This window comes from Copadichromis virginalis, linkage group LG8 (assembly GCF_057382275.1).
Source record: "Copadichromis virginalis isolate Kocher_CV1m ecotype Utaka linkage group LG8, C_Virginalis_male_GT1.1, whole genome shotgun sequence".
Lineage (NCBI taxonomy): Eukaryota > Metazoa > Chordata > Actinopteri > Cichliformes > Cichlidae > Copadichromis > Copadichromis virginalis.
This window is the reverse complement of record NC_140625.1, coordinates 16,564,050-16,580,646: the sequence shown is the minus strand read 5'-3', so window position 1 is coordinate 16,580,646 and position 16,597 is coordinate 16,564,050. Positions and strand designations below refer to the sequence as shown.

The window sequence follows — 16,597 nt, the reverse complement described above, 5'->3', positions numbered from 1 at the left end:
AATTCAAACTTACTTTAGACATTAAAATGTAAAATCTGTGTCAATAGAATAAGAATTTCTTCTTTTAGGTTCAAATCTAAGACCAGGTGCAGATGATGGTTAAACCATTTAGAATTTGAGATATATGCATTAAATATAAGGCTATTTAAATAATATAAACAAACATCAGGTGGCACTTGTTCTCATTGTCTCAAATTCTAATATAGTTTCTTTGTAAACCACTAAAAGAGCACATTCTTGTTTCTCACATTTTCTGATGTGTTGTAATCTTTCCCCTCAGCTCTTGCCTGTAATAAGCATGCAAGGGAGGCGTTAAAGATTTAAATAGTCTTTAATAATTTATGGCAGCAAACTGATAATTATATTCAACAATCAGTAAAACAGGTGGTTGTCTGTTTTATTCATAGTCATTTATAGGTGAATGATCCCTTTGCCCAGCACACTGGAAATAAACTTTCATTTGCTGTCATAGGTTGTTTGATTTTTTTTTAAAAAATAGTGCAAAGGCTCCTCGTACGGATGGCTTAGAAGTCTGGCCTGTCCTCCTTCAGTTTGGAGTAATCCATGTTTACTGCAAGAAGCTGGACACACACACACATAAAAACAAATATGCATTATCATATGACTGCTGAGATATGGACTTTGACGCAAGATAACAGAAAATTATGGCCTGTCCTTTGTAGAAACATGCCTGCTCTATAACTTGACGTAAAGGATTAAGAAAAACGGCTCGTACTTTGTACTGCTGATTGGGCTTCATTTGGTTCCAGGGTTCAGGGTTGTTCTTGTGATCCCATCTGAAGACAAGAGGAAAAGCCGTGATCGAAACAACACATCCCCGAGTAACCGAGGAAAGTGAAAACGCCCGCTTTTCTATAAGTTTAAATCGTCTCAGATACTTACGACACGTCTGGGTTTTTCAGAGCCGCCCTGGTCAGGGCCAACACACTCATGGTTGCCCCTCCACTTATGAAGATGAACAGGGGGATCAGCTTTGGAGAAAGGGCATCAATTAGTCAATAAAGCTATTGCTTTATCAATGCCAGTGGAGCAAAACCAGAAGAGAACAATATACAGAGTTTTAAAAATGTTGGGCACATTTTCCTTCTTGAGTTTAGGATGGAGGAGGAGAAGTTGGTGTAAATCTGTTGCTCTCTGACTGGAAGTGGTAGTCCTAGATTAGGTTACCAGATGTCAGAAACTAAAACTGCAGACATAAAAGATGGGAACAGACAAGACGGACTCTGCTTTCCTCTGCAGCTGCAGATCTTGCAGGATTTCCAGTGTGGAGCCTTAAAGAGTATGTTTCTATGTTTGATCTATAAAACGTTGATAGATCTTTGTTATCTGCGTCCTTTTGGATCTTATTCAGCATTTCATCTGTTACAAACCATGTGTAGGAGTCCAGTTTTTCCTACTGTGCATTGCCAAGACATAATGTGTCTTATTAAGTTTTAAGATAAGGGCAAATAGTTGTTGTCCCTGCTTATATCACCACACTTTGACCCCGTGGCCAGTTGCATGTGTCTAACAGCTATTAATACAACCAGGGCCACTTTCTCACCTTGCTGCTGTGGGTAAAAATGTGCAGTTGTCCTCAAAAAGCCTTGCTAAGGCAGTGCTACTTTTATAGTAACAGTCTATGATGTATAAAATGCACAGAATTTCCATGTTGGTATTGTTATCTCATGACATAAGAGGATTGTTTAAACAACGAAGAGTTTTCACCAGCAGGGAGCAACAGGCTGCTCAGTCACAGAGCAGGAGGGGGACAAAGCATTTCCATCCAGAGGTCTATTAATATGGAGGCTGCCACAAACCAAACCCTTTCACACCGTCGTCCTTGGAGAAATAAACCCTCACATGCATTTATCTGGCCTTCACTCAAGCTAATATGGAAACTACTCCACCGCTATACGTGCTGCCACCACAAACCCTTTCGCATGGCTACAGACGCACGGTGGCGTGAAACAAGCGACCCCCCCCCCCGCGCGCGCGCACACACACACACACAGATTTGAACCTTTAGATTATCATCATTATAACATTTCAGTAACAACAGTATCAGTGTATCACGCTCAGTAGGAGCAGGTGATGCGGTTGTCTGATTCTGCGGATGCCAGAGCGCAAAAACGAACTCTGTCAGGAGGTTGCGGGTGAAAAACCCAAGAAAAGCTTTCATGGGATTACACGAATACAGTGATTAAAACAATAAGAATGTAGTGACGTGAAAATGTTCTACCAATGTTTCTAACCGAAACCTGTGAGTCTGTCGAGGAATTTGAGATTTCCGCACTCAGAGCTGTATATGAAATTATTTTTGCTTTTATAAATAGTAAAATACTCTACGAATGCGTACTTTAGGGTGTCAGTGTGTGGATAAGTCACAAAAACTGTTTTCCTGAGCCTTTACAGCTGATCCCACATCAGGTAATTAAGGAGAGATCTTGAGGGGGAAACGGGAGCGCGCGCAGCTTCAAGCTTCTGATAGGCACGTTTCAGTGTCACCGTCTCCTTGGTCACAGGCTGGTAATAACGACCGTAAAAATAAAACGAGTGGCTGAGACTTACAGCTGGGTGGCTCTTAATCTGCTTGGCGACGACCCCAAAGAATGAAGACATGGTGGACAGTCCTCCCGCTGACCGGCTCCGTTAACGTGAATATCTGCGGGCTGAAGGCGCGCCTCTCCGGAGGATCTCCTGCAGTTTCCTGCAGGCCTGAACGTACAATTGAACTGCACACCACCTCCACGCGCTACTGTCAGCCAATCCCACAATGCAACGACAGCAGCTGTGCGAACCCCCTACCTGGGCTCATATCTCTGAGCGCTACGGGGGGTTTGCTCAAGTGGATTTTAAACCCTCCACTTCCATTTTTATTTATTTTGAGCAGCTAAAGTTGGACCGTTCAGACCAATCTATAGGCTCAAACCAGCACGCGCGAATGAATATATATATACACATACATACATACATATATATATATATACACATACACATACTACAATAGCCCGACGGGCAGGGAAGAGATAGATTTTGGTAGCCCGACTGAAAAAATCGCTAGCTCCAGGACGTCGGGCTAGCGATATTGCAAGCCCTGTATCTGATTGAGGAATCACTCATCTTTGGAAAAGAGAGTTTATTACAGAGAAATGGCTCTTTCCAAAATAAAAGCTATACTATCCGCTTCTTCTGGGCTATATTCTCAGCAGCATAAGGAGAATCATGTGCTAACAGCTGTCTAAATGACTCGGCTAAAGTTAGTAGCATGCTTGTTGTTTTTGTCTTTGCACTAGGATGATGTCGGCGTAAATGTGCAGTCATATTCGTTGTGTTCCCACTAGTGCTTTCAGGTTAATCTCGTTGAAATAACCTTAACGCCACAACACGGCAAATCTCCTTAACGAGCTACCGCCGATCGCCCCATGGGGCTAGACGGCCAACACGTTAACGAGCTAACTGCGCTAACACACTAGTTCCCACTAGTAATTGAGCATTGCATGGCACATCCAACATACTGTTTTACTTTAGTCCATGACTCGCTTACCTTCAGGGTCATACGTCACATGAAAACCAAAATAATTCCAAACGCCAGATCTGAATGAGAGTGGGGGAGGTCCATGTTGCAAGGAGAGCTTAACTTCTGTCTCGCTAGCTTGCCCTGCGCTCTTCCTTCTGACTATGCTGTCTGTGTTGAGCGCTCAGTGGATCTGCGCTCGGCAGTGCAGCCTAGGCGGAGTAGTCCAACGCAGATTCACTGAGCGCTCAACACAGACAGCATCGTCAGAAGGAAAGTTGATAAAATAAATTACAAATGTTGTATTGTTCGATACATATGCGTACCGAACCGAAAGCACTGTATCGAACGGTTCAATATCGATACGAATATCGTTGCACCCCTAATATATATATCTATATATATCTATATCTATCTATATCTATATCTATCTATATATAGATATATATATATATATATATATATATAGATATATAGATATATATATAGATATATATATATATATATATATATAGAGAGAGAGAGAGAGAGAGAGAGAGAGCGAGAGAGAGAGAGAGGAAATGACTAACTAAGAGAAGTATCTGTCATGGTTGGCTGTGTGGCAGGCAAGCAGAAGTGGTGGACCCAAAATAGCAGGACTCTTGGAGATGGGAATAAACTGAAAACGCAGCTTTATTGCTGGAGGAATGATTCACGAAATAAAACTTACAAAGACAAAACTCTAAACCGAGGTGCTGGAGGACAGGACATTACAAACACACAGCAAGTTGAGGGTACGACGCGACACTGACACAGAGAAACACAGGGCTTAAATACACAGATGGCAGTAATCAAGGGATGAGAGACAGGAGGGGAACACACCTGGGAGAAATCACAGCTGACGAGACAGGGGAAACGTAAACTGAGCACACTCACATACGACACAGACCTTCACAATAAAACAGGAAACTCAGACACATGGAACCAGACAAGACATTGAACTAAACAGATTCACAAACAGACGGGGTGACACCATAGATAGACAGATACAGACGCAGACCGAATATAACACGTAGAACTCAAACAATAATAATAATAATCATGATAATAAATTGGAAAATGATAATAATAAACTTAAAGCGCTGGGTCACCGACCCAGGACCATGACAGTATCAGCACGTGATGCTGTTTTATCTAGCTGCGATGGGATTTGGCAGTGTATGCCGTATGGTGTCACGGGAAACGGTCACTCCAGTTTGGCTTTCTACTGCTTTAGCGAACTGCAGTGAACTTGCATGGTGATTTCTTCAACCCTTCCTTCTCATCAGGAGACGCTCCCATTGAGATGTTAACTTTTGTGGACGGCCTGGATGTCTAAGATGGTTGCGCTTCAATCTTTGTTACATTTTGTGATCACTTTTGCTACAGTATTTTGACTGATATGTAAACCTTTGCTGATCTTGTAGCCCTCACCTTTTTTGTGTAAAGAAATTATTTCCTTTCTCAGATTTTGTGACATTTCTCTTCCATGTGGAGCCATTGCTGGCAGTATGAAATGGGAAGGGCTTTTCCTTGTTAAGTAATGCCCTTTTATGGTCACCTGTCTGCTGGACACCTCGTAAATGAATCATTAGACTCACCTTTGGTTGAATGCCTGGTAATTCGAATTTTGTAGTCTTAAGTGTGGCTTTTCTCCTTAGACTATAATTGGGGTGTACTCATTTTTGCAACATGGGCTTGAATGAGTCTGCACACACACAAAAAAAAAAAAAAAGGATTTTCCTAACAAATTAACAAATCTTGTTTGCAATCAATGGCCCACATTTGTGGGAGTATTTTTGTATTATAGTATCTCATAGAAAATGTTGATTCTGAAAGGAAACTAAAGGTTTTCTGACAAATGTAAAGGGGTGCACTCATTTATGCTGAGCACTGTATCTTGAGACAATGAACCAAACTGCTGAAACTTTAATGTTTGTGCCACCAATAATCAGCTTTCTGGGAAAAAACAAAACAAAACTGAGAAGCATTGTGGTGAGTCAAAGGTAAGGACTGAAGAAATCAATGTGACTCAAGACAAGAGGAAATTACACGTCTTAGTCAGGCAGTTGTCAATTCCCCTGCCCCAGAAAATAGTGAAGATTACAGTATATGGTGACATAATGACACACGGTACCATTATAAGATTTTCTAGTGTTTTCTTTTACCCAATTTAGAAACAAATATTCCAGTATGACTAGATGAATGCACAAGGTTTGAAAGTAGCTTCTTAATTGTAGGAGAAATGAAAACTTGGCAGTATACGCACGGGACTTCACACCAATAGGTCTGCTCTTTAACACCATGGCTGCATAGATTGTGTGGTGAATTCAAAACAAAGCACTAAGAGCTAAAATGCTAAAATGAATGTAATAAACACAGAAGACATGCTAGCATCATGTATTTATGTAGACAAAACACAGAACCTGAGATAACATTCCCAGTATCCACAACCGGGGAAAGAAAAAAATCTTTGATTATTTGGAATAAGAATATTTCAGTCCATCAGCATTTCATCAAGATGCTAAAACTAGGAGATGTTAGTCAAAAGATCAAAATAGTCAACTTTCAGTTCACATGCAAACAGAACTATCAGAGGCTAAATTATGGAGGAAACCTCTCCTCTGTAACACCCTCTGCTGGAAGTGCATAAAAATCCACCCGATACATGTGACATTTGCCTGACAGAACAAAACTAAAAATGACAAGGGTCTTTTTTTTTTTTTCCTTTTTAGCTTATGTAGCAGGTATTTGGGGAAAAAGGGTAAAAAACAGACATCACTACACATACATATACAACCAAGTACAAAAGTGAGTATAAAAATAAGAATTGCGACTCAAAAGTAGTAGTTCAACTTGTGCAAACATGTCTGCGAGAAAATAAAACTATATGATCGTTAACTTGTCAGCTTGGCAGAACAAAATGATCAGGGAAACTGAGGACGACAAGTCTATACCACTAAAACTGGTTAGGTAGTCAGCTAGGCAGTGAAACCTCAAAACTAAAACGTACCATCAGGCACAGATCTAGAACGTCAATAAACAACATGCAACCCTTTTTTGCAAGTAAACAAGACATTTTAAAAAAGTACTACTCGTAAAGCAAGAATGCATGTGATGAAGCCATTAGGTGCTGACGCTACCTGAACTTCTACATCTACAAAATTCCCTTTACAACAACCAAAATGTCATTTCATGTTGTCCTTTAAATCAGGTAAAAACAAAGTACCCACTGATTTGTCACGCTTCGTACACTAGTGACTGGTGCAAGGAAATAAGTGAACAGCAGATAAATATCTTTGATAAGATGAAAAAAATAATTAAACAGATGCAGTTTAAAAATAAGGAACAGTATCAACAAAGTTACTGTTGTGGCGTCTTTGAGGAAATAACTGTGCAGGAAGTGAGCAGTCAGTCAAACAAATCAAGTGAAAGTTTACAGAAAAATAAGTGAGCAGTGCTGCTGTAAGACAGCACAGTGTCTCAATTATTTTTGGCTAAGACAAATGTAAATATCTTTGGGTAATAACAGAACTAAATTTGTTTAGTTTAGAAGTGTTGCAATTAAGGAAACTCAGAGCACTCTCCTTTGCATTGTGACTCATTTTCTCAATAACCTTCAACATCAAGCCCTTTTCAGACATCCAGTGGTTTCCTTTAATCTCGCTGCATCTGAAAGTCTCAGATTTGCTAACATTTATCCATCACTTTCAACATGACGAGTGAATACCTGATTACAATGGCTCGCATGCATTTATTTTTTGCTGATCAGCTCACTACAGAGCATCCTAGATAACAACAAGCAGCACATAAACAGCACTTTATCCGTTACTAGTTTGTATAAACACTCAATTATTCCTCCCATAAGCATTTTTTGCTATGCCTAATTCAAAAGCAGCTCTCTGCAGCAGTGTTGTGTTGTAGGGGAAGCTCCAGCAGCACAAACAGATGGCCCATTTGTGGTTGTGCAAGATTTAAGCCTTTAAAACTATGATTGCTCTCAACTAGAGTTGATGCTGGAAATATAAATTCAAGTCTTTTGCAGGGGTGCACAAGTCTCAATGAAGCTCTAATGAACATTAGTGATGCCATCGCATGGCTGAAAAGGGCAACAATGTTATTTGTTTGTACCTGTGTGGCAAAAGAATGAGCTACGATTTAAAAAAAAAAAAAAGAAATAAAGAAAAGAAAAAGAAATCTAGACATCTGTCCCAGACCACTCTGTTCATTTCCAAATAAACGACCTGGAGCCGTTTTTATAAAGCTAGCCCCTCTCCAGAACTTTCTCCCATCACAGTGGTGGCTGCAGGAGGATCTGGACGAACAGCCCAGGTGTTAGAGGAGACCATCTGACAGGAGCTTGTTCCCTGGTTCAAGCAGTTGCTTGCTGGAGAGCCAAAGCTTCTGAAAAACATGTCCATGGAGGGGAGCAGGGGCTTAGGGAGGCTGACTGGGCAAAAGGCTGAACCCCCATAGGGGGTGAAGTTTACCTTGTTGGGGTCGGGGCAGGAGGAGATGAGGGCCATCGTGGGTTTCTGTGGAGAGCTAAAGAAGAAAAGGAGAAGAAAAACTTATGTCCATAAAAGTGATGCAAAAAGTTTGGTTACATTCAGTGCACACAGTCAGATTTCTTACATTTAGTTCAACAGCATTTCTTTATCATGTGGAAAAATTGAGACATAATGTTGACTCTGCACTTCTTTTTTTTAAATGTTACGATATCTCTGGGATTAAATGTGGTTAAACTTCTTTTCACTGACAGAAAGGGAAGTTTCACTGGTCCAGCAAACTTAAGATCAGAGTGACTTGTATGCAGCTCACAATGTAAAATGAGTTTGACATCCCTGATCTTTGTAGTCGCTGCTTGTGCTTACATGTCAACATGCACGAGGCTTTACTCAAGCCAAAATTTTCCCCTAGAAGTCACGGACCCACTAGAAAAGAAAAACTAAAATACCAGGCAACAGAGTTTTGTAATTGTTGATTCCTTTTAATGAGTAACGACTAGTAATTTCACACTGTAAGATTCAGACCAAGTTAAAAACAAGGAGGACTTCGAATGCTTTAGTGCTGACAACATGAAGTGTTGCAACATCATCAACTTGTCTGTTTGGCAGAACAAAACTCCCAAGCTGAACAAACAAACTGCTTTGAGGGGGGACTGTTCTTACATCTACAGTTAATGCCACTAACTCACTCTAACAGAGTACAAGGTAAACTCTGACTCAACTAAAAACTATGACGTCATGCAGGAAATCACATTCAACTTTGGGTAAAGACACTGAATTAGTTTGTTTTTCTAGTGTTTATTTTTTAAATGTGACCACCAGGGGGCATCTACATGCTGACCGTGTTAAATGACAGGGAGTATACAGTATTTGTCTAATTATATTTCATTATCCAGAGGTGATTCATCTGTCTCCCTCTAGCATGCAAACAAAGCAAAATGAATAAAAACCTACCTGATCTCCTCCCACACTCTCACCCTTTCACAGCCCTCTGGAGGTTTTCTCTGGAAGCAGCAGCTTTTGTTGGGCCCGGGAGATGAGGCGTTCAGGAGAGGAGAAAGGTCAGCCTCATTCTGGGAGGGGAATGGAGACAGAAGCCCACTGTCTATTGAGCCTGAAAATAGGAGAGAAAACATTTGTGAGAATGATATACCTATATATATCTATATCTATATCTCTATATCTATATCTATATATATATATGATTTGAATGTTCTGAGGGGCAGAAACAGTTTACTCACTTCTTATCAACCTCACCCCCTTAACAATGTCTTGTCATTTTCTCTCAAACTGTCTTCAGCTTGGTTTCTGGCTATGACTGATCAACATTATGAAGTTTTCAGCTAGAGCCCATCCTTTCCAAGCCTAGATACACTGTGTTATGTCTGAAGTCCTTTCTGGACTCAAAGGCTCGTGCAGACAATGTGGTGATGATCATCAAGTAATAATTTTCTGGCACGCAGTACATTACAAACACAGGATTTTGGGGGGGATGGGACAGACTCCCTAACAATCACTTAGGCATTTATTGATAGGGTTTCACTTCACCCATGTTCCCCAAATTGAGATTCAATTTGAAGAATAAACAAAGGACTGAAAAGAAATTAAAACCTTAATAGCAGTTTGCATTCTTTTGACATTTAGAAATCTATTTATAAATTTCCTGATGCACAACTAAAGGAAGTCAAATTTCAAGGTCTCAGCTAGAGATGCCACCTAATTCATATGTTCCTTGCCAAGTCCATGATCAATGTCAGAAAGAACCTATAAAGAAATTATAAGTGAGAGGGAAACTTACTATAAACTAAGACAACTACAACTCTTTAGTCCATCAAGCCAACACCAAAAAAAACCAATAACTTCCATGGTGAATATAAAGAACACATGTCATGCCATATTTGCATTTTGCAGACATATTTTTGGCAGAGCTGAATTGCGTTACTGAAACCGCCACAAAGTTATACATCAGTGCTGCAATTTTATGTCTACATGCGTCTGCTAGAAATACACTTACCAGACACTTTTTAAAAACACACAGTTTAACTGCTCATCAATGCAGTTATCTAATCAGCAAATCTCAAGGCAGCAGCTCAGTGCATTTAGGCAAGATGACCTGCTGACGTTCAAACAGCAGAATGAGAAACAAAGTTGAGTTTAAGTGACTTTAATGTGGCAGGGTTGTTCTAGCTGGATGGGTTGGTCTGAGTAATTTGAAAACTGTTGATTTATTGAAATTTCCTACAGAACCATCTGTAGAGTTTACAAAGAATGGTCTGAAAATGAGAAAACAACCAGTGATTAGAGCTTCTCTGGGGTAAAACACCTCAATATCAGGAGAATGGTCAAGACTGGTTTGAGGACATAGCAAGGCAAAAGTAACTCAAGCAACCAAAGTATGCAGAAGAACATTTCTGAATGCACAACATGTTAGAGTGGAGCTACAACAGCAGAAGGCCACACCGGGTGCCACTCCTGGCAGCTAAGAACAGTAAAACTGAGGCTACACCTCACACAGCCTCACCAGAAATGGACAATAAATGGTTTTTTGTTTTTTTTTAAAACCCAACAAAACCTTGCCAGGTCTGAAGAGTCTCGATTCAGATGGCAGGGTGTGGATCCATTGCATGTATGATGTAACAACATGCCGGTTGGTGTAGGGGGAATATTTCTGTGCCACACTTTGGACCCCTTGGTATCAACTGAGCATTGTTTAAATACAACAGACTACCCAAGTACTGCTCATGACCATTTTCAGCTCTTAAATACCAGTGTACCATCCCCTGATGTGTTTAACACGTCACGTCAATGTGGACCGAAATGTGAGGAATGTTTCCAGCACCTCACTGAATTTATGCCATGAACAATTAAGGTAATTAATACCTAATACCTAATAAAGTGGTCAGCAAATCAATACTTTCACGTTTGTTCTCACCATTATAAAAATTTAAATTCTTATCTAAAATGTCTGACAAACTAACCTTGGTGCAGGTCTGGAGGAGCATCTGAGTTGGGCTGAGAGGTGCAGATGTCGTTGGGAGAGGAGGAGGGTGAGGAGGAGGTGGAGGATGACGATGGCGGGGGCGTGGTGGGGGGGTCGCTCTGAGATCCACTGCTGCAGCTCTGCAGAGGCACCGGAGCCCGATGACCATCTGGAACCTCGAGCAGCTGTCGAGACAAGAAACTGCACGTTTTAGAACGTTTAATTAAACGAAAATCGGCCAACACAGAAGTTTTACTTCAGCAGAAAACTACATGTGCCACCTCTGAAACCCGCCTTTCTTTGCAAATAAAACAATGCCTAAACATCTTCACATGTCCATGTTGTGTAAACAAGCATGTGTGGGCTCTGTAGGTGATAATTACCCTCTGTAATGGATGTAGTGACTGGCTGATGAACATGCCTTCCAGCTCCTGGTTGAGGCCCTCCACGCTGCAGCGCAGGGGAGGGACCAGTGTAGACAGGGGAGCAGGGGGGATGGGAATAGGCTGAGTCTGAGCACATAAACAAGTGAACACAATTTTATTGCACTACTCCTAAGAGCCAAACACCAGGCCGTTGTTTTTTTTTTTTGTTTTTTTTAAGAGTTCCCTTCAGCTTCTTTTATTTCCATATTTTCCAAAAACATCAGGCTAAATGTACTTTTTTTTTTTTAAATTGTTACCATTAAAAATACAACAACAAAAAAGCAACAAAGAAAACGGAAACTTTCTTATTTTTTGAGAGCACACAGGCATTCAAAAAGTCATTTGCTTCAGACATCTCAAAAATCCAGCAAGCTCAATGCTGATAATCAAACTAACAAGTGTTTTCATAAACTGCATGGGGCTGTCTCATCACCACTTTGGTTTATTTGGGAAAAAAAAAAAAAAAAAAAAAAAAAAAAATCACCACAGCCCAGTGGAGTGTGGGACCACACACCAGCTGTGCTGAAAAAGCAGAACCGTGCATTACAATCTGAAAAGCAGAAGCTAGCATGATGTAGTGATCTTCCTGTTTCCTCAGTGTTTTATTTCATTCACTTCCTGCAGAGACCTGCATAGCTTAGTAATGCGCTCTTGTGAATGTAAATCAGTGACAGGTGTCCATATACGGTACAGAAGAAAAAACAAATACACCTAAATTTACTTCTAGAGACATCTGCACTAAAACCTCAAGTAACTCATTCAGTGTGCTTGTGTCTGCTGATGCTAAGGTACCTGAGCAGCTCCAAGGCTACGGCCCCCCTGAGGATAGCCCCGCTGACGGTCTTTGTCATGTGCCCCCGAGACTGCAGGTTTGCTGCACTGCTGCAGTTGTTGTTTTAGTTTAGTGATCTGAAACAAACACATGTTAATCAACCTCTACGTGCAAACACACAAAGTCCTTTAATCCCACATGTCGAACGCTTAGTATCAACAAACAAGGATTTTATTATGTTTTTTATGTTGGCTCAATGTTCAGTGAGATCATGAGAAGTGAGGCTTCGTTAAAAAGTATAAAAAGGGGAACGTTGCAGATGACCTCAGTCTCCTGTTGCTCAACAATGTCAATAAAAGTCAAGACTTTTTCAAGAACTTGCCCTTTTTAATTAAAAAAAAGGGTCAAGTTTAGCAAATCCAGGCATTACAAATGCATGTTGCGCAATCAAAAGTTGAACTGACCTCTCGCAGATGCTCAGCACTGCCCCATGATGCTGATCGCTTGTGGCTGCTGCTTCCTCGCCGGCTGTGGGATCTATCGGACCATGAGTCTGGGGTCTGCGGTGGGAAGAAAGCAGCCATGAGAACTGATGTTCTTCATATGCAATCACATGTCTTTAATATGCATTTTATTAAGTATTTTTAGGGTTTGGTCTAAAGCTGTCATATGATCATATATGCAAAATGAAGGGAAAGCTATAGAGCCTTGTGTACAGTTTCTTTATGTACTTAAAGCAATAATGACTCAATTAATTACAGATTGAGGCCATTTTCAAAATTTGCATTTCTTATAATACTTCGTGGTTTCTTTGCCTTCAGTGCAAGCCAGACACAATTAGAGACCATTACATATGCCATTTGTTTCCAGATGCACGTCACAAGTGTGATAAAACATCTCATGAGAAAATATTTCACACAGTATTCACAGCACAAGATAATAAATTCCAGCAACCCAGAACTGTAAAAGCAGGCAGCGCAGACATCACACAGCTTCTGCTTCTTCAGTGGCAATTCGCTGTTATTTTTCCATCATTGCACAAATCATTAGCTGCATTTAAATGGCATAGTGCAAGAGGGCGGACCAACTACGATCTGTGATACTGTGTACTTAGCTGGATGATAAGTTGCACCTCAAGCTGCAGACCTGCTTTCATGTTTTAACTGTGTACTGACACCAGGGGGCAGTGTCAGAATTATACGGAATAACTTGTTTGGGGGGGGCTACTCTTCTGGGTTCTGCTGTTACTTAGCTTAGCCCCTGCCGCGGAGTAGATCGAACTCGTAACACAGGAAGAAATGTTTTGTATTGAAGTGAAAACTGTCCACTGCAGCCACAGTTGGCTTTTTTGGTCACTGGTTAGTTGTTGTTTTTTTTTTTTTTTACTTCTTCCCATCTGATAAACTTCACCGTCTGTCCCTTTCTGTCTAAGCTCACTTCTTAGGCAATTTACAGCACCTTTCCTGACAGTCTACAGGAGATTGCTTTTTTGTAGGACTGCAAGAGCGCATCTGCATCAAGTGCATACCCATAATCCTTCTCTCTGTGTAGCAAATGACCTAAAACGCAGCAGATTCTGCTTTAAGCAGCAGCCATGGTTGCACAATGGAGGTGCGCAGCTTTGCCATCCCAAGTCCACATATGGTCTGCTGTCACCTGAAGGCACCATCAAAAACATGTGGCTAGCAACGTGGAGCTCTCTTTCATGATTTTACTTCTCACATCTCCTCAGTAGAGCCAAAGCACCACACAAGCCAAAAGCAATTGCATAAATCATGCTGTAATATTTCACGTTAAACAGGTCACGTTTAACATGAAATATTACAGCAACACTTCACATATTTTAATCATTGGTTTCACACTTAGTACAGATCAACGTCTCATGCTTAAAAGGCCAACATGCAGCCACATCGCACCATCCACACCCACAGACTTGTCAAACTTGCAGACGAGCTAAAGAGCAGGAGAAACTGAAAAACAAAGACGGAGGGAGGGAGGGAGGGAGGGAGGGAGGGAGGATGTGGGCAACCAAAGTGCAGTGGCGAGTGCCTGCACGGAGCAGAGAGGATGGGTGCAGCCAAAAAGGCCTCGTCAGCTGACTTCGGGGACTGTTGTCGCGGCTGTAGTTCTCACTCTGTAATCGCTGTGCAAGCACCGGACACCCCCCTACCCCCACCCTCCCTCAACCTCAGAGCAACTTATTTCGCTGCAAAAAGTGCAAGCTAATCTTGTGATGTGACCTAACCTCTATCCCCCCACCCCCCCCCCCCAAAAAAACCCCAAAACAAAACTGAGAAACATAAAAAAAAAAAAGAAAAAAAAAAAAGCTCTAAATTGAGGAAGCATCATTGATAAATGCCATTCCATTCATTTTTCTGACACTCATAATTCCCACACTTGAAAGCATTATTCCCTGTGGCGCTGACCTGGGTGGATTTGTCCTGGCGGGGTACACAGCTCGGGCCTTCTGGTTCTTTGGGCCAGTGTCCTTGCAGGTACGGCCCGATGATGGCGTCCAGAGACATCGTCCGCCTCATGCCTGGGCTCAGCTGGTGGGATCTGGCCTTTCTAGCTGTCAGTTTCGCAGAGATATTTTCTTATTATTTATAAAAAGCTTAAAAATAATCCACACTAATCGGTTTTTCCTCAGGAAACTTGCAGCATTGTAGTGGCAGACACTTATTTTAAACGCATTGCATCATTTTCACCTTCACATCAGAAAGCCACACATGTAATGCTACTTTTCACACACACTGGCCTTTAAATCTATTTTAAAGGTTTTAACGTACTGACAGTAAGCATCAAGAGACTTCATGTCACAGCCATCTACACATGATACAAAAAAGACAGTAGGGTCTCTTAAAAATGGACAAAAATGCTCTTTAAGACGCTAAAAATACTTAAATAGTTTTATATTTGGGGCTACCAATATCTGGATATTACCCTATAAACACCAAATAGTCAGTTTGATTGACAAGAAGAAATTATAAAATATATTTTATCATTTTTTAAATTTCGAAAATATAACTACAGATTTTGAATACTTTAATATAGAAGTAGCAAAGTTTCCCTTAAAACACACACACACACACACACACACACACTAAGAACATATTGTATAGCTCGTGTTACTAATTAAGACAGTTTATATTATGCTTGGATCCGGCTACCAACTTGCCCTCTTTTACTGAGAATTTGCTATCACAAGTTTGAACATCTTATCTAAAGTCTGCAAATGCCCTACTGGGCAACTAGCAGATAAAGCTGCTCTGCAACTGCGCAGGACTGCAGAAACTCGCACCCAGCTTTCTACACCTATCGTGACACTACGTGAGGTCTTAAACTTGAAAGGATAAGGTGGAAAAAGGTGTTGAGCTCATACCTGGCTTCCCATCTATCCTGTTGGGTCTCGGTTTGCTGGCCAGCTGATATGGGACAGTTGCCTTCAGCGGCTGTGGACCCAAAGCAGCACCCCTCGTGTGTCCAGCTCCACTTCGACCGGACATCTTTACAGTGTCAAATCTGGGTCCACTTAACTCTAAATGACTGTTATTAGCTGTGGCTGTCCTGCCTGGTAGAGATGTGGGGGCGCTCTGGTGATGGTGGTGGCTGGCTAAAGTTAACCAGCAGCGGCTCTTTCTCCTCTGGTGCTGGTGATGACTACTCGAAGAAAAACCGTTAGAAAACTCAAGGCGAGTCATTCAGAGGCCATGTCCGAGCACATACCACTATAACTCGACCAGTAAAACGTCAATACGAGCTTGTGTTCTCGTCTTCGCCGCTGAGCATACTTTTTTTGGTCTCCTTGCTGCTGGCTGTGTGGCGAGTTAGCAGCCTAGCAAGCAAAGTTTCTTTGTGAGGATGTTGAGATATTTCACCCCGTTGTCGAAGGAGGAAGCAGCTCCAGTTTCAAAAAGTCACTTTTACGTCAACTCCCACGGCTTCCGAGCAAACTTTAAAGTGTGTTTCATTACAACTTGTCGGGCTGGAGCGTGTTTGTTTTCTCTCTCCTTTTTAAAGGTGGCCGTGAAGGATGCGAGGCTGAGCACAGCTCCCTAGCCCTCTGCGTTCTTGTTTCAACGCAAACTCCAAACAGTTCCAGCACCACGCTGGTGTGGATTTAATTACGTGTGTGGGCGGACCCTGCTCCCAGATCTCACTTTTTGATTGGTCGGGAAGCCTCAGATTTCAATCCTATTTGTCAGTGCGCCATCAATCCCTCATATTTAGGCCCATAAAGTTTGGTGTCCCCGCCCCCAAATTCATATCTGAGGTTAGCTTATTTTTTAATGTTAAATTCGTGTTTTAAAAACAAATTTAAACCTTTTTAAAGGAGAAAACCGACTATTGTAGCTATACCTTGACACATGAATCAGC

The 16,597-nt window shown here is 41.4% G+C and overlaps 2 protein-coding genes across 2 annotated transcripts; both read right to left on the bottom strand.

Annotated features, from left to right (window-relative positions):
* Positions 1 to 312: 312 nt before the first annotated feature.
* Positions 313 to 2,786, bottom strand: LOC146703112 (cytochrome c oxidase subunit FA4-like). Its single transcript, XM_085466237.1, has 4 exons — positions 2,572 to 2,786; positions 904 to 992; positions 737 to 797; positions 313 to 581 (listed from the first exon to the last, which is right to left on the bottom strand). Exons 1-4 carry the CDS (start codon positions 2,620 to 2,622, stop codon positions 525 to 527), a joined length of 258 nt encoding a protein of 85 aa, XP_085322363.1. The 5' UTR covers positions 2,623 to 2,786; the 3' UTR covers positions 313 to 524.
* Positions 2,787 to 5,926: 3,140 nt separating this feature from the next.
* LOC146703111 (protein FAM117A-like) lies at positions 5,927 to 16,351 on the bottom strand. Its single transcript, XM_085466235.1, has 8 exons — positions 15,603 to 16,351; positions 14,647 to 14,792; positions 12,685 to 12,780; positions 12,241 to 12,357; positions 11,407 to 11,535; positions 11,022 to 11,208; positions 8,998 to 9,157; positions 5,927 to 8,080 (listed from the first exon to the last, which is right to left on the bottom strand). Exons 1-8 carry the CDS (start codon positions 15,919 to 15,921, stop codon positions 7,792 to 7,794), a joined length of 1,443 nt encoding a protein of 480 aa, XP_085322361.1. The 5' UTR covers positions 15,922 to 16,351; the 3' UTR covers positions 5,927 to 7,791.
* Positions 16,352 to 16,597: the final 246 nt, after the last annotated feature.

Bases quoted from the DNA above. Each gene is read 5' to 3' on its own strand.
- LOC146703112 (XM_085466237.1), bottom strand. From the start codon at position 2,622: ATGTCTTCATTCTTTGGGGTCGTCGCCAAGCAGATTAAGAGCCACCCA. The intron at 993-2,571 runs GTAAGTCTCAGC...CTTTCTCCAAAG, and splicing joins AGATTAAGAGCCACCCAGCT to CTGATCCCCCTGTTCATCTT. The intron at 582-736 runs GTACGAGCCGTT...GTGTGTGTCCAG, and splicing joins AGCCCAATCAGCAGTACAAA to CTTCTTGCAGTAAACATGGA.
- LOC146703111 (XM_085466235.1), bottom strand. From the start codon at position 15,921: ATGACTCGCCTTGAGTTTTCTAACGGTTTTTCTTCGAGTAGTCATCAC. The intron at 11,209-11,406 runs GTAATTATCACC...TTGTCTCGACAG, and splicing joins CACTACATCCATTACAGAGG to CTGCTCGAGGTTCCAGATGG. The intron at 8,081-8,997 runs GTAGGTTTTTAT...TTTCTTCTTTAG, and splicing joins AGAGTGTGGGAGGAGATCAG to CTCTCCACAGAAACCCACGA.